Source organism: Glycine max, chromosome 1 (genome assembly GCF_000004515.6).
Source record: "Glycine max cultivar Williams 82 chromosome 1, Glycine_max_v4.0, whole genome shotgun sequence".
In the NCBI taxonomy this organism is placed as follows: Eukaryota; Viridiplantae; Streptophyta; class Magnoliopsida; order Fabales; family Fabaceae; genus Glycine; species Glycine max.
Genome location: NC_016088.4, coordinates 2,027,762 through 2,046,442, shown reverse-complemented (window position 1 = coordinate 2,046,442; position 18,681 = coordinate 2,027,762). Strand labels below are relative to the sequence as shown.

General features: G+C 33.6%; 1 protein-coding gene and 1 non-coding gene across 2 annotated transcripts; one reads left to right on the top strand and one right to left on the bottom strand.

Annotated features, from left to right (window-relative positions):
* Nucleotides 1-2,344: 2,344 nt before the first annotated feature.
* Nucleotides 2,345-3,412, bottom strand: LOC100793129 (uncharacterized). The gene has a single exon (XM_003517168.5). The coding sequence runs from the start codon at nt 3,276-3,278 to the stop codon at nt 2,952-2,954; it is 327 nt and encodes a 108-aa protein (XP_003517216.1). The 5' UTR covers nt 3,279-3,412; the 3' UTR covers nt 2,345-2,951.
* Nucleotides 3,413-6,421: 3,009 nt separating this feature from the next.
* TRNAN-GUU (transfer RNA asparagine (anticodon GUU)) lies at nt 6,422-6,495 on the top strand. Its single transcript has one exon. It is a non-coding gene; the product is annotated as a tRNA-Asn (tRNA).
* The last annotated feature ends 12,186 nt before the right edge of the window (nt 6,496-18,681 follow it).

The following is an 18,681-nucleotide window of genomic DNA, read 5'->3' as shown; positions in this document are numbered from 1 at the left end:
TAAAAAAATAATTTTTTATTTATTTTAACAAACAAATCTTATTTTCTTCATAAAAAAGTACTCAGATAAAAAGTATGTATTTTAAAATTATTTTTAAAAAAATTTAAACAAATCCTCAGAATCACTTCTAGTTAATTAATCAATCATTGAAAAAGTGGCCCAACTCAAGTCAGATACGTTGCTACCTACACTAGTCATCAAAGTCTATTCCACCCAAATTAACACGTTAGCTTCTAATTGTCGGCAAGTGATTAATACGTTACCTATATCTTGGTTTATGCCAGTCAGTGTTTCATAACTATTAGAAAGTAGTGAGAGATTGAGATTCACTCACTATTGGATAAGTCGTGTATTCAGGACTTTTTCCTTACCATTTTTTAAATAAGTCCAAGTACATATATGAAACTTGAAACTTGGAACTTGGAACTTGGAACTTGGAAGAGTCCACTTTAGACCGTTTTTCCAGTTCTGGTTCGGACAATTGTCATGGCAATGAACTGTGAATGCATGTGCTACATATGGATAAAATGTGTTTTTGGCTCCACCTAAAATCAATCAGTCTTTTTATATTTTAAAAATAGTGATTTTTTTTAAAATAATGCAATGAAATCAGTCCTTAATGTTAACTTTAATAATCTTCTTTGTTAAGATGACTAATAACTATGTGACAGGCATGGCCCATAAAATGTGTCACATGTGAAGCATCTTATTTTTGATTATTAATGTTTTAATTATTGTAAATTATAATTAAAATTTAATATTGATCCCTATTTATTTGAAAAAAAATGAGTTTTTTTAATGAAAAATTTAGGTGAGTTTGATCTCATGAACTCATCTGAGTGGAGATATACCCATAAAGGTTATTAAGCGCTGACATAAATATTTACAAATCCATCTTAACAAAATTCTCATATCCACAACGAAATTTAAATTCAATTATAAGATATGAGTATGATTTTTATCAATTAAATCAATATTTATTGACTTAAAAAAAGTTATTCATGTACTTCTATTTTTAAAACAAAGTGAAAGCAGTCCTTATTATTAACTCTATTAAGATAGTTGTTCTAACGACATATGACAATTTGTGTAAGATAGATAACACATGGCAGGCAGGGTACTTACTAAAAAGTCTGATACTTAACATGGGTTACTCAAATCTAAATTGGGTATGAAAAGAATTTAATACATACTTTTTGACATCATTCAATAAATTTCTTTGGATACTAAAAATCTTATTTGGGTACTTTTGAAGTTTTTGAAAGTCAAGTGCAAACGGTTTTAACCATGGAACATGTCAATACCAAATAGGTTATCTTTGATATTGGTAGAATTTCGCAGTGGTTGTCAAATTGGAACTCCAAATGCTGAAGTTTCTTTAGTTATTTCAAGGTTAATTAAATTAATCTAAACGCCTTTGAGTTTGATAATTTTTAATTAGATTTTGAATTATTTTTTTCAAGTCCCAGTATTTGTTTTTAATTGGATCAATTCGTCTATTTCTAAGAAAAATTAACAATAATGACTTGATTAAAAAAATAAAAACAAGTTTAAAGATCTAATTAAAAATCTTCAAATATTTTATGAACTTTTTAGTAGTTTACTAAATATCATGAAAACACAAAGATATTTGACATCACCCTTTAACTCAAAATCTTAAAACTTAAGTTTACAATTTTCTTCTCATTGTGCTTAATTTTTTTATTTTTAATTTATTCGATGTGGGACTTAATCTTATACTCGTATTCTATCACATTTATCACATGATTTACATATTTATGAATTAAGTAATGATTTCGAAAATGTACCTAATAAATATAGTTCAGAAAAACTATTTACTCGTTTCGTATATATTTTAACAAGATTTTAAAAATTTTATCATTTAACGAAAACATGTGGTGAAAAGAAATTAAAACAGAAAAAATGGTTAGGTGGCCGTCATATTCCTTTTTTTCATTTTTCATTTTTTCCTGCATGATGCAAGCACGATTTCTTGACGTTCTACTTTCGGATCCGCTTCTAATTTCATATCAGCATCTAGTTCGTGGAATAAGTGTCCCTTTATGCGGTAGAATAACAAGAACGACTCAAGAAGTGTAGTGTAGCTATGCTTCCCAAAAAATAAAAAAAGTTAGAAACAAAATGCAGGTTTTGTAAACAATAATTCCAGATGCCACTAACATGTTTTTTTTGTATATATAAATAAATTGAGGGTATATACCCCACAACTACACACCCCATCAAAATAAAAATAAATAAATAACAAACAAGCTAACATGCTAACCTCATTACAATTTTGCAAAGGTATTATACATTATACATTTTAAAACAATTTCATTTTCAGTTAAGGGTGCAGTGACTTTTAGAAGTCATAAATATATCAACCATACATCATATTCCTGTGCTAGAGAGGATTTAACTGCACCCCCAGAATCTGCATTCTTCTCTTTATAATCCAAACAAAATTCAATTATTCTTTTTTCTCACAGAAAAATATGATTGGGGGGGTTCTTATTTATGTATGAGTCAGGCTAGGCTTGATCTAGTTCACTGACTAGAAAGTGATAAAACATTGGTAACCAAGCACTGCTTCAATTTTTCATTTGAGAATCCAACCAATAGAACACAGCAGCACTACACATTAACACAAACAGAATTGCAGCAATCAAAAGATTGCACAGTAAAGTAAGAAAAGTAAATGGCATCACTACATCAGTACTACTGGTAGATCCACCATATATACAAAAAGACATTAATTTTCAATTAACAGAACTTTGGTATTACGAAAAAGTATGAATGAGATACACCATATACAAACTTAAAGAAGAATTAATTTCTTTGTAGTTGTACCATACAGTAACTAAAACCTCCCATGTGTCAAAAATAAAAGGCTATTTCATTGTCCTTCTTACATTCAAGCCTAAACATGTAATAACCACAGTTACACAAAATCAATGATGTGAATCCCACTTAACATCTTGCAACCCTGGCCTAGGTTCATCAAGATGGCAGCCCTCATCGAAGTTCTGGGAGTAGCTAACAGGATCATATTGAAATGACATAGGTTTGGATCTACACAAGGTCTTGCTCTCCCTCATGAACCTTCTGAGGATGTTCCTCCACCTTCTCACCCTCTTTCTGGGGTTGTAGTGGATTCGCGAGTACTCGTACTCGTTGTGGATTGGCAAGCACGAAGGGGACATCATGCACCTGGGGAAGTAAGAGGATCGCTGCACTGTCATTGTGAGATCCTTTTCCATTTGTGTGGAGTTTGACATGTTCTTCTTCTTTTTGAGGTGGTTGTGTGTGTATGCTTGATGCTTCTTTATCTTCTCAATTATTTTCTTTTGCTATGAGTTGGTTTGAGGAGCCTATAGTGCCTGTTAGGCTGTTACCATTTGTAAATAGTACCATATGCATGTAAAAGGGTAATTCTCATTCATAGTTCTCTACTTCTCAGCTTTGTTAAATGTGTATTAATTTAATTTGTTCATTAATTATATTACATGTTAGTTTGTCCTATTCATTGTGATTAATTGGAGTTAACAATATGGATTAGAAAAATAGACATCTGTAAGTGACAAAAGAACAATCGGTGTAAGGTATAGAGGCAAATCTGAAAATCAATTGAATTGAATTATTATTAGCAAGCCATCATATTATTATCAATTATTAGTTTGACAAAAAGAAACATAGTTATTAAACTTATTATACTATATTTCTTAGTTCGTTGTGTTTTTTTAGAGAAAGAGAAAGATAAATTAGTTTTACTTAAAAAAAACAACTGCCAATAAAGATGGATAATAGTTTTAACACGATTTTAAAATTTAACTGCAAATGTCAAGGTTTTTGAGGACTCCCCAACTGCTACAAGATTGCATCAACCACATTTATTCATTCGCAATTTCTCGCAATATCAACAATCGTGATGAAATTGTAATTGCAATTTAAAACCTTGAGTTTTACTTCTTGGTGCCTTTAGTTGCTCCCAATAAAGTTATTAGTGTTGGAAATATATTTTGGGGTCGACAGATATTGCATTATACAAATTAGAATTTAGAAATACAACTTCATGTCATCGACAAAGGATAAACCAAAGCCTTTAAATATCGAATCAATGTTAGCCAAAATGAGATTGATGAGGACATGCACCAGCCCTTTCTGACTGGCCTGGACTATTTGAGTAAAAGGGGAAAGGAAAAAGACACAATATGAGCCAAGCCATTCCGTGGAATAATTTCTTTCTAAACCATTCAATAACGGAAATATTAAAGAAAAAAACATCAAGTCAAAAGAGGGTAAAAAAAATTGAACGATGGCAAAAACTAAAAGAGTAACAAAACCATAAGAATGGGTGGGGGCATGTGAAAATTTTGGTACACATCACAGCTCCACAAGCCTCACCTACCGCTGTAGTATTTGTGTGTGGGGACTTGGGAATCTTTCGTGTCTCTCTAATTCACCAAGTGGTGATGAAGCAGAGGATAGTGTCGTTAGCTATAAAAAATTTCAGCACCTTCCTTGGTTTTGGTGCCATTTCATGGTTGCTAGCTTGCCTTGTTTCACCTATTGCTGGATTCCTTTCACATCTTAATTCTCATCCAAGCAATTGTTTATCTTGCATCAGTTAGACAGGGTTTTAACTAGAGTTGAGTGATTGACCAATGTAAATATGAACTAAGGTTTAATTAATTATTTAATTCCTATACTGGTATACTTATGTCAACTTTTCGCTTTAATCTCTATATCTAATAAAAACCTATACTGGTATACAATAGTGTTACATAGTTGGGATGTTTAGCGCTATTCTTGCTTCAGCTGGCCTTTGTTTTAAAAAAAAAATCTATATCTAAAAAATTTATATTTTAATATCTAAACAGAAATATTTTTATCATTTAGTTCTTTATGTCTCCATTTAGTAGCAGATTAACACAGTCAAAAACTAACAATAGAAACCAAAAACGAAAAATCAACACAAGTATAGACAAGGAAATCTTAAATTAATGATATTATTTGTATTAGCCGAATTATTAGTTTATTTTATTTATACAATAGTGTTACATAGTTTTAGATTTCTACAGTACTACTCATTCCAATTACTCAAGTCCATTGTCATCATAAACACTAAACCGATTTTTCAGTGGTCTTGTGAACTAGCAAGTAAGGAAAATGAGATTTCTAGCCTCGGTGCTTTAAATTTGAATTTGTGTGTGTATTTCTTGTCATGACCAACGTACACAAACATAATAAGGCTTATCTGGGGGATAAGAATCTTGTGCACATGTTGATTGTGGAGCAGAAGATGGGAACAGAAAGATTGTGAGCCCACATGCACGCACGCACCTAGTGAATAATAAATCCCTATCCCCTAGCCTTGTTTGTTTCCAGTGGCCATTCATAAGTTATAAAATTAGACATAAAATGAGATGAGATGAAGTAAAACAAAGTTATCATTTTATTATTTACATATTTTATATATAGTGGAATGTAAAGGACTAAATAAATGATCATTACATTCTATATCCTCTATATTGAAAGGACGTTTTAAATGAAATAAAATTGAAAGCATTGTATCTGGTTTTTCTTTATTTTAAATCATTTTTAAAATAAAAAAGTATAATGTGATTTATTAAATATATTCTTTTCCATTAATTCATAGGCTTGGCTCCTCGGTGGTGAAAATTTTACTGTGGGGATTGCTTGATCACTGCATCCGTAACCATAAATGCCTATCAAGAACTAGTGTGCTGACCCTGTAAAATGAATAGTGATAATAATTAACCAAAATCAATTAAGCATATGATCCAGAATATACGTATCATCACGCATTTGAAAAAATTATATGCCTAGCTATACATATTGTGTGTGTAAGAGATGGCTATGATGTGAGTTGTACATGAGGGACCCAAGCACAGGCTACAGCACATATGTATTATGATGACTTTCCTTATCACATGCCTCCAAAGGTCTATGAGGATTACTGGCTAAGTTAATTAGTGAACTATAAATCTGGTTCATGAGTTTTCTAAGTTAAATATTTAGTGTTTAAAGTCATGAACTTTATACTTGGACTATTATATGTTTACAAAGTATCTTTTTACACCAGAAAAAAAAAAGGAGAGTTCTTATTTTTTTTTTCTTTAGTGGAAAAGTGGCTGTAGATGAAATATAAAACATTTTGCAAATTTGTATAAAATTGTATATTTTTTAACTGCTGACAGAATGAAGACAAATTTAGACCCCAAAAAAGAAGAATAAAGGCAAATTTATTTAGCCACAATTGGATGAATCCAATTAGACAAAGATTCGCTGTGTCCAATAAATATTGCATGGAGATCAAGAAGGGAAAAAGTAGCTAGGACTTCTATGTTTATGTACTAAGTATTTGTTATTATAATAAAAATAGACAATTTTCTTGTAAGCTGGAATAGCTCAGTTGGTTAGAGCGTGTGGCTGTTAACCACAAGGTCGGAGGTTCAAGCCCTCCTTCTAGCGATTTTTTTAAAAAAATTTCTCTATTTTGTGCTCTTACGCTCTGTATCCATTTTCCGGGTAAATGCCCGTTTGAGTGCATATCTCTCTGATCATGGGTTTAGCCCATCTTGACTGGGCTATGTGCTAATTTTTTTCTTCTTTTTATTCTGTTAGTTTTAGGAAACATAAAATTTCATTCTAATTTTAGTTTGACCATAAAAATAAATTTTAATTTTAGTCTTCTTAAAGAGGTCACTAGCTAAGTAATTAATCAAATAATTATAAAAAAAAGACAACAAAGGGATTGTCGATTGCTTAAAAATATTTAACTTCAACAATCAACTAATTGTTTAGCTCGTTTTTTATTGATTTGGGTGCAGAGACAAGGGATTGAAGGGGAATATACTCATTCAACGAACAGCATCTTGGCCACAATTCAGTCTTCTTCTTACTTTGAGTCAGAGATGGCAAAGCTTCGCCATGAAGTTGAGGATTACGCGAAACAATTTCCAACCATTGGTTTTGATAAAGCAACCATGAAATACAACAAATGAGAAAACAAATTTTCCATTAGGTATGCATTTATGTCAATCATACCATGTCTTATTTCTCTGATGTTAACATACTAGTTTTATTAGGGGACATAAAATTTTTAGTAATAAGTATTAAACTTTAAAGGTGTGATATTTAATTTTAGGGTAAAATATGTGTTCATAATTGCGGTAAAACTTAATTTTATTCTTTGAATTTCAACTTTAATCAATTTGATCCTTAATTTTATAAAAATTAGTGATTTAAGTTCCTCCTCATGTTAAAAATAAAAACTATCTGTAATGAGGAACAAAAATTACTACTTTTCAAAAATTGAAATCCAAATTGATTAAAGTTAAAGTGCATATACTAACATCAATTTTTTTTTTTATCAAAATCAGAGGATTAACATCATATTTTATCCTAAATTATTAATAGTATTTTGTAGTCAATTTCCAAATTTCAAATCATCATTTTAATGATATTTTATTTTTCTTTTCTTTTGGTGCATTACAAGCATTTTCCTTCCCGTGACTTTTCTTTTTTGGATGTTACTATTGGCCCTTGTCACCTCTTCCCTCCCTCTTCCCCTCCTCCTTCCCCTCCCCACCTCCTGTCTCCCCCAAAACATACAAGATCCTCTTCCAAAAACCTTTCCTTCTCCTCCGTTCTCTCCTTTAGTGTCCCTTTGCAATAATTTCCTTGTAATAAAACACATAACATAATCAAGATTTTATTGTTTTTTTTAATAAAACTAAGTAATGAAAAATCATGATTCGATTATGTATTTTATCATAACGAAATCATGATTCTGTTATTTATTTTTTTGGGTTTTGAATATCTTGTGTGTTTGGAAAATAACACAATGAAATCACAATTTCATTGTATGCCTAGACAAACAACACAAGAACATTAAAACAATATCCTTTAGATGATAAAATTATGTCACTATCAAACTACACAATAGTAGATAAACTCTTCATTTTTTTTGTAATATGGTGAATATCAAAATACACAATAGTAGAAGGTGTTGAGTTGCATCAAACTTCTATTTTCATTTATATTAAATGATCTACTATTCTTTCTTGGGCCATAACAAAGGTTGAGATCGCACCGATAAAATTAATGGTTTAGATTGTGAATATGGTTGGTAAGTGTATAAAAAAAGTAGTGTTCAATTAATACATATCATAAAAAGTAGTGCGCTCAACCAATTATTATAATGTTGCAATGTTTAGTCAATAGAAACATCAAATGTATTTTTTTAAATTTTTTTTTAAAAAAATAGTACAATAGATCATGATTCCGTTGTTATTTTTTCTCACCCCAAGTAATGCAACGGAACTACAATTTTATTGTTTTAAGGGAGTACTATAAAAAAATAACGGAATTGAGATTTCCTTGTATAATATATAATGAAAGAGGGCGAGCCCTGGTGCAGCGGTAAAGTTGTGCCTTGGTGACTTGTTGGTCATGGGTTCGAATCCGGAAACAGCCTCTTTGCATATGCAAGGGTAAGACTGCGTACAACATCCCTCCCTCATACCTTCGCATAGCGAAGAGCCTCTAGGCAATGGGGTACGAAATCCGTCCCATGGTAGAGGCCAATAGCAACTCTCTTCTATTTATTTTTTTAACGCTACAAGCATTTTCCCAGGCAAAGGCCCATGTGAGCGCATATCGCTGTAGATACGGGTTTAGCCCAACTTGAATTTTCCTTTTGCTATTCGAGTTGTGGGAAACATTAAACTTCAGTCTAATTGTCTATAAAAAAAATAACTTCATTCTAATTTTAGTTTGACCCAAAAAAATATTCTAATTTTAGTTTTCTTAAACATGTTGGATAATTAAAAAAAACACAAAAAACTGATTTTCAATTGTTTAAAAATATGTAATATTTAACAATCAAATAATTGTTTAGCTCTTTATTTATTGATTTGGGTTCAGAGACAGGGAACTGGAGGGGAATATACACATTGAACGAACAACACCATTTTATATGTGTACCATGAGAATGAGATCATGTGTCGGATTCTTCGTTGAGATCCTTCACAAAGTAACATATAAGTTGGTAAAATGTCCTCACTCGACAGAGAAAAACATTACAAAGCTTTGGTGGTAACATTTGTTACAAGCATTTTTGACTCATCCTATCAACTTACATATTCAAAGGACCACTTTGAGACCAAGAAATGGTGATTGTTCGTGGATAGGATTATAGGACTACTTTCATGGCCTGTTTTACTAATGTACTAAATTTTGACAAGTACGATGCAAGAAAGAAACAGAGTGTATAAGATTAATTAATTTAGTATTTTTTTATTTGGAAACTTTTTGTATCTTAATAATTGTGAAATTATTAATTTGTTTTTTGGAAATAAGAAATCAAGAAACATTTATCTTAAATATGTTTTATATTGTGTAAAATTGTTGTATTTTGGGTAATTCAAATAAAGTCACATGGTGCTAGTAGCACCTGATAGCATCACAGATAGATATTAATTGATATAGTGCATTTCAGTTTATATACTATTTTTCTGTTTTGAGTTTGTTATAGGTTTTCTGTTTTGAGTTTGTTATAGGTGTAACAGAATTACACCTGGAGTCATAGAATATATACTTCAGAAAATGAGCTGTAACTTGAATCAATTTTATTCATCAATAAAGATTCAGTTCCTCTCAATTCTTCTCAACCTTCTTCTCTCTGTTGGTGAGTGATGGATTCCAATTGAATCCAACAAATTGGTATCTAGAGCGAGTGAGATTCTGGGAAACACGAGAGCTGCGTAAGGTGCGTGTGATTCAAATCGGAAATTCGCATTGAATTAAAGATTGAAATCGAAGAAAATCACAATTGATTTTCTAGGGTCAGGGAAACACGAGAGAATTGTGAGGTTCATTTGAGTGAAGAACAGAGTGAGAAGATGAATGGAAACAGTGGATTTAACACTCACTTACCAGTGTTTGATGGTAAGAACTGGAGTCGTTGGTCAATACAGATGCGTGTGTTGTTCGGAGCACAAGATGTGCTCGAATTTGTGAATGACGGAGTTCCGGATTTGGCGGAAAATGCGACGGAAGCGCAGAGGAATTTGCATCGCGAAAAGAAGAAGAAGGATCAGAAAGCCTTGTTCTACATTCACCAGTGTGTTGATGCAAAGATCTTTGAGAAGATTGCGGAATCGACGACGGCGAAAGCTGCTTGGGACACGCTTGTGCGTTGCTATGGTGGTGATGCAACTGTGAAGAAAGTCAAGCTTCAATCACTGAGGAAGCAGTATGAGAACCTGAATATGAAGCACAATGAGAAGGTAGCTGATTATGTGTCTCGCATAATTACTGTTACGAACGAAATGAAGACCTGTGGTGAGACAATTTCTGAGCAGATGATTGTTGAAAAGGTACTGCGTTCCTTAACTGCTCAATTTGATCATATAGTTGTTGCTATAGAACAGTCTAAGGACACTAGTACAATGAAGATTGATGAATTGCAAGGTAGTTTAGAAGCACTTGAATTAAGAGTAATTGAAAGAGGAAATGGAAAAGAAACAGATCAGGCTTTGCAAGCAGCATCTAAGGAAAATTGGCGTGAAATTAAGAAGAAACAGTGGTTAGATAAGAAGGCTAAACAGAATCCTAATAGTAGTGATAAGGATAAAGGAAAATCACTGGCTGATAAGGCAGAATCATCAAATAAAGGAGGTTATAACTCAAAGTTTAATAAGAAAAAGAACTTTGATAAAAGGAAAATACAGTGTTATAATTGTGACAGATTTGGTCACTTTGCTGATGAATGTTGGTCTGGTGCTGGTAAGTGGAAGAAACCAGAGAAAGGTACAGAGCAAGCTAATCTTGCTCAAGATAGTTCTGATACAGAACCTGTTATGTTAATGGTGACAACCAATGATGAAGGCGTAGTAGTAGATTGGTGGTATTTGGACACAGGTTGTTCTAACCATCTAACTGGGAATAGGCAGTGGTTGATTAACTATGATTCCAGCAAAGAAAGTAGAATCAGGTGTGCTGATGATGAGTACTTGGTTGCTGAAGGAATGGGAGATGTGCTGGTAAAATTGAAGGATGGTGGAACTGTCTTGATTGAAAATGTGTGGTATGTGCCTGGCATGAAGAGTAATTTGATGAGTGTAGGCCAATTATTGGAGAAAGGTTACTCAGTAACTATGAGAGATGCAGTGCTGCAGCTGTTTGATAATTCTGATAAACTGGTTTTGAAGTCAAAACTGAGCAGGAACAGGACTTTTAAATGCAATGTAAAAGATTCTGGTGTGAAAGTATTGAGTACAGTGACTGAATCACAGAGCTGGCTATGGCATAGGAGATTTGGACACTTGAATTTCAAGAGTCTAACTCAGTTGAGTGAGAAGGAGCTAGTGACAGGTATGCCAAAGATTGGTGTGTGTGACAAGACCTGTGATGTGTGCTTGAAAGGCAAGCAAACCAGATTGCCATTTGCTGGTCAGTCACCTATGAGAGCAAGCTCTCCACTACATGCAGTGAGTTCTGACATTTGTGGTCCTATTGAAGTGCCAACACTTGGAGGTAATAAATACTTTATTACTTTCATTGATGAGTTTACTAGAATGATATGGCTGTATGTCATCAAGCAGAAGAGTGAAGCATTAGAGGTGTTCAAGAAATTCAAAGCTGTGGCAAAAACACAGAGTGGCCAGAAATTAAAAATATTGAGAACAGATGGTGGAGGTGAATACACCTCAAAAGCATTTGAGGAATTTTGTGAAGCTCAAGGTGTTGTCCATGAGGTCACTCCCCCATACACACCACAACACAATGGACTTGCTGAAAGAAGGAATAGGACCTTGCTTGATATGGCAAGGAGCATGTTGAAACAAAAGAACATGCCTCATGAGTTTTGGGGTGAAGCTGTAACAACATCAGCTTACATTCTCAATAGGTGTCCTACAAAGAGCTTGAAGTTGAAGGTACCTATGGAGGTATGGAGTGGCAAGAAGCCCTCAGTGAGTCATCTAAGGGTGTTTGGATCTTTGTGTTACAATCATATACCAGACGTTAAGAGAACTAAGTTGCAAGACAAGAGTGAAGTCATGGTATTGATTGGATACCACTCAACTGGTGGTTACAAGTTGTACAATCCCAAGTTGAAGAAGACGTGTATTAGTAGAGATCTCTTGATCAAAGAAGATGAGTCATGGGACTGGGAGATAGGGGAAGTGAAATTCAAGGCTGCACCAGAAATCGATATATGCAGTGACAGTGAGAGTGATGATCACAGTGCTGCAGAAGTGAATAATGATGGTGTGAATGGTGTTGTAGCACCTAATGATGATGTGCCTGGTGATGTAGTACACGATGTGCCCGCTACTCCAGCAGTGAGACCACAGAGGCAGAAACAATTACCAAGGAGACTGCAAGATTGTGAGGTGCTGCCAGATAGTGTTGTGACTGACGAAGGTGACTTGATTCACTTCGCTCTCTTAGCAGATGCAGAGCCAGTCAACTTCACTGAAGCATTGAAGATTAGTGAGTGGAGAGCAGCAATGGAAGATGAGTTGAGATCAATTGAAAGGAACCATACTTGGGATCTTGTTCAATTGCCTAAGAACAAGAAACCAATAAGTGTAAAATGGGTATTCAAGTTGAAATTGGATCCTGAGGGCAGAATTGTGAAGCACAAGGCTAGGCTTGTGGCTAGAGGTTTCTTGCAGAAACAAGGAGTTGATTATACAGAGATCTTTGCACCAGTTGCAAGGCACGAAACTGTGAGAGTGATTGTCTCTCTAGCAAGCAATAAGGGGTGGAGTTTGACACATCTTGATGTAAAATCTGCATTTTTGAATGGGGCACTAGAAGAAACTGTGTTTGTGACTCAACCTCCTGGCTTTGAGTTAGAAGGCAAGGAGGAAATGGTATACAAGTTGAACAAGGCGCTCTATGGGCTCAAACAAGCACCAAGAGCATGGAATAGGAGAATTGATGCATATCTTGCTCAACTTGGCTTCAAAAGGTGTGTGGTAGAACATGGAGTTTATGTCATGTTGAAGGAGGATAACAAGGTGTTAATGGTGTGCCTATACGTTGATGATTTACTAGTGACTGGTAATCATACAACAGAGATTGATAATTTCACTTCACTCATGATGAGTGAATTTGAAATGACTAACTTAGGGAAATTGTCATATTTCCTTGGGTTAGAATTCTTGTGGACTGAATATGGGATTGTCATGCATCAAAGGAAATATGCTGGTGAAATTCTGCAGAGATTTGGGATGGAGGATTGCAATGTTGCAATCACACCGGCAGAAACAAACCAGAAGCTTGAAGACAAGCCTGAGGAAGAAGGTGTTGATCCAACTGGTTACAAACAGTTGGTAGGCTCACTGAGATACCTCTGCAATAGCAGACCAGATATCTGTTATGCCGTAGGCGTGCTGAGTAAATTCATGAATAGGCCAAAGAAATCTCATTTCTTGGCTGCCAAGAGGGTTCTAAGGTATGTGAAGGGAACTATGCAGTATGGCGTGATGTTTCCAAGTAGTGTTGATGGTGCTGAGATGAAATTGATTGGTTACTCAGATGCTGATTGGTGTGGGGACAAGACAGATAGGAGAAGCACATCTGGTTACTTGTTCAAATTTGGTGGAGCTGCTGTGTCTTGGAGCTCAAAGAAACAACCAGTTACTGCTCTCTCAAGCTGTGAGGCAGAGTATATATCTGGTTCCTTTGCTGCTTGTCAAGCAATTTGGTTGAAATCACTGCTTGATGAGTTGAAATGTGAAGTACAGATGCCACTGTCATTACTGATAGATAATAAATCAGCAATTAGTCTTGCTAAAAACCCAGTCTCACATGGGCGTAGCAAGCACATCGAAACAAGGTTTCATTTCATCAGAGAACAAGTGAATAATGGAGTTCTGAAATTGATTTACTGTCCCACTGAAGATCAGTTAGCAGACCTGCTAATCAAGGCTGTTAAACCAGACAGATTCATAAAGCTAAGGGAAGAGATTGGAGTCATTTGTTTTGAAGATTTGAATTAAGGGGAAGTGTTGTATTTTGGGTAATTCAAATAAAGTCACATGGTGCTAGTAGCACCTGATAGCATCACAGATAGATATTAATTGATATAGTGCATTTCAGTTTATATACTATTTTTCTGTTTTGAGTTTGTTATAGGTTTTCTGTTTTGAGTTTGTTATAGGTGTAACAGAATTACACCTGGAGTCATAGAATATATACTTCAATAAAGATTCAGTTCCTCTCAATTCTTCTCAACCTTCTTCTCTCTGTTGGTGAGTGATGGATTCCAATTGAATCCAACAAAAATCACATTATAATGTATATACCCCAATTTTATGGAATAATTTTTGTTTTTTTATATTTTAGTTGGATGTATCATACTTGATCTGTAGAGAAACTAACATTTACGAATTAAAATGTTTGTCATTCCTATATGAACAATTATGTAATTTTTTGGCACTTTATTTATGTCACATTAAATGAAGTCATAGGAGCTATAAAGTAAAAAAAGTATACAACAACAGAACTACTCTAGAGGAGCATTAAGAAAAATACCTCAAATATACATAATTTGTCTTGAAATAATCCAATAACTAAACATGTATGTCTATGGGAGCAACAGGATTCCCTCACAATGTTTTAGGCTTTCTTATCTCTTACTTTTTTATTCATACTTCACAAAATAAAAAAACTTGTAAATTAATGCAAAAGATAATAACAAAAAAAAATCTAACAAATTAAATCCTATGAGTTTTTTTGGTATTACCACAAAATATGAATGAGATACACCATATAGGCATATACAATCTTGAGGAAGGATTAATTTGTTTGTACCAGACAGTAACTAAAACTTGCCATGTGTCAAAACAAAAGACCTTTTCATTGTCCTTCTAACATTCAAGCCTAAACAGGTAATAAGCACAGTTACACAAAATCAACGATGTGAATCCTACCTAGCATCTTGCAACCCTGACCTAGGTTCATGATCAAAATGGCAACCCTCATCGAAGTTATGAGAGTAGCTAACAGGGTCATATTGAAATGACATAGTTTTGGATCTACACAAGGTCTTGCTCTCCCTCATGAACCTTCTGAGGATGTTCCTCCATCTTCTCACCCTCTTTCTGGGGCTGTAGTGGATACAAGAGTATATAAGAAATCATGCACCCAGATATATTAGAGAATCACTGCACTGTCATTGTTTGATATATTCTTTTCCATTTGTGTGGAGTTTGACATATGTGTGTGTATGCTTCTTTATCTTCTCAATTATTTTCTTTGGCTATGAGTTTGTTTGAGGCCTATAGTGCCTGTTAGGCTGTTACCATTTGTACATAGTACCATATACTGTAAAAGGGTAATTCTCATTCAAAGTTCTCTATTTCTTAGCTTTGTTAAATGTATGTTAATTAATTTGTTCATTAATTATATCACATGTTAGTTTGTCCTATTCAGGTGATTAATTGGAGTTAACAATATGGTGGAGTTAACTAAAGAACTGTGAATGATTTCTTTCTAAACCATTCAGTAACGGAAACATTCGATAAAAACATTATGCCAAAGAGAGGGTAAAAATAATTAAACGAATGCAAAAAGAGCAAGAAATCACAAGAAAGGGGCATGTGATCATTATGGTACAATCACAGCTCTACAAAGCACACCTACTGCTCTATTTATGTGCGAGGACTTCTTGTGTTCCACTTTGAGGACACTTATTACTCATGTGTATACAGGGAAAGTTTCTATTGGACCTGGTTTCTTGTTTTGATTCATAGATGACAACTGAAGTTGTTTGTCACTATGTGGAAGTAAAATTTCATGTGAATGGTGTGGGAATATTAATTTGTATTGGACCTAGTTTTTTGTTTTGATTCATAGATGACACAGTAGGGGATCAACACAGGCATATGTATCTTCTTATATATGCAATACAAAGGTGTATATACTAAGATGCATGTTCTTATACATTGGCTATCAGGTTTTATGGTATAGCAAAGGGTTACTTCGTGGGGAGATGGGTCTCTGATATGTTTTTATGTTAGAGGGATTATATGATTTCATAGATCACAGTTTGTAATTCCAACTCAATGGCACAACTTGTGCTCACTTGAATGACAACTTGTGCTGAGGGTTGCTAAGTGCTTGAATAAGCTAAAATATAGTTGCTGATGAATTTATTTTAATCAGAATTGAAGGACTTCTTGGCCACAATTCAGTCATCTTACTTTCAGTCAGAGATTGCAAAGCTTCGCCATGATGTTGAGGAGTACACAAAACAATTTCCAACCATTGGTTTTGATAAAGCAACCATGAAGTACAACAAATGAGAGGAAAATTTTCCATTAGATATGCATTTATGCCAAATCATATCATGTTTCATTTCCCGGATGTTAATAATATTGATTAGCCATGCCTATGCTAATAAGCTGGCTTGATCAGCACAATAAAAGGAAAATTGCAATTGCTAATTGAAGAATACCCGGATTCCCTTATTTATCCTTATTCCTCGAATCATTTGAAGCTATTACTATCCGACAAGCTAGTGATTGATAATGTAATGGCTTTGGACTTTGAAACCTGATAACCATAAAGCTTAAAATCATATCATACTGAGTTTAACCTCAAATAAGCCAAATGCACTCCTTTTAAACTATATAAATTCAAGGCATACCACTGACCAAATGTGCCGTGTTCTGGTTTCTTCTAATATTTTCTCATAAATTAATTTATTTAACTTTTCCTAAATTTATTGATCTTAATTTGAGACTAGGCAGTTGAACACAACGGTGCAATGAAAAAGTCCACCAGACTTCACTTCAATTTCATTTGTGTGCATCCTAAAATTCATTTGTATCCCTTCGAAACTTCAAATTTTAAAATAGAAAAAGATACATATACCAAATGATACCAGTAATCTGATATTAACCGTGTGGAGAACTTCTGAAGCTAACACATGACATTTTGAATTCGTTTTTCTTTTACTCGACGAAAAAGCTTGCACTTAACACTTCTGACTCTGATCAAAATTGTAGTTTGATGATCTCTCAAGTAATTATTTTTCTATATGGCCGTGGCTGTGGCAGAGGCAGGTAACAACACTATGGTCTTATTGGCAAGCAGTTCAAGATGATTAGTTTTCCTGATTCACGGAAGAGGATAGCATAAAAAAAAAATAAGCCAGGAGCCTTTATATGCATGAGTCTAGAAAAACTTGATCTATGCATAGATACATCATACATATATGCAGTAAAGGCTTAAACTGACCAAATTTCTATAATACCCACTAGCTGGTTCTGTTTTTGAAATTGCAGTTACTGATATGTCATGATATTTGATACTACAGAAAATTACGGATTAATACGACTAATGTGGCTGTAGTTACCATCGAGATATGGTTTCAGAAACCATAAAAATCTTAATGTTTCGGTTGCAATTGTGGTTGCAGATTAAAAGACTACTTTTCCCTACTTCCTTTGGAGTGATAGCTAGTATGATAAGAATTGTTGATATTCTCCCATTAATCCAATCAGCCTCTTTCACTGCATGAAGTTCAGCTCGGTGCTGATTCGAATTCTCTTACCTCATAGGGTATTCTAAGATCAATGATCAGTTTTGATATACAACCTTACAGTGATACTATCAGCCCAATGCAACATGTTACATTATTGCTTTACTACGACGAATGAAAATGTGGAAAAACTAGTCATTTTAGAGACTTTGCAAAACCAAAACAAGACAAGGGAATCATCACACCGAACCAACGTTAAACAAAATCTTCACAAGTGACCTTAGCATATTCGAAATTTAACAAAGCATCCAAGCTTAAGAGCTAAGATGAACAACTTAGACAAGAGTATTTAAAATTATTGCGTATCTGGTTTTACGTTGGAAAAATCTAAATCATGATCTGAGGGAAACTCAAACTTATTTTCTCTGTTGATAAAAATTTCAGAGAAAAGATGGCGTCCGAATTCAATGCATGAAAAACCTCTAGAATTAAAAAAATAAGACTTTACATTTACAACGCCTTAAAGACGAGTAAGGACTCAAATCTAGAAGTTGTCAAATACCTTACTCCATTTGAACTCTTTAAAGTTCATTGCTTGTAGCTTTTGTTCAACTTATATTCTTAAAAGTCTAAAGTAAAATTCAAAAATGCCATCAATTGCTTCTGTAAAATAAAATTACATCTGATACTAAAAAAGCAAAAAAAATGCCCTCAACATTTTACTTAATAATTACTTTTTCTCCTACAATAATATTATTTTAAAAAAAATAATTATATTCAAGACACAAATAGACACTTTATAATAGATTTGTGAATCTTAAATCTTAATTCATCATTTTGTGAGAAATTAACTTCTTCTAAATCATGTAAATACTTGATAGTAGTACTTTATTATTAAAATGACAAATAAAAATTAATGAAAGTTAGATATAATAAAAAAGATTAGTCTTTATAATACGATAACTTGAGTGCCTTAAGCATAGGACAAAAGTTCGATTCTTGATTATGCAAGTGTAGCATTTGTGAGGAGAAAAATTATCCCTTAATTGATACTTTGTTCTTCTCAAATTAGTCTCTTGACTTTGGATGTGAGAATAATTACTACCAGAAAAAAGGAAAACAAAAATAAAAAGAAGTATTCAACACGAAAG

What these genes read in the sequence shown, in the direction of transcription:
- LOC100793129 (XM_003517168.5), bottom strand. Translation starts at nt 3,278, where the DNA reads ATGTCAAACTCCACACAAATGGAAAAGGATCTCACAATGACAGTGCAG.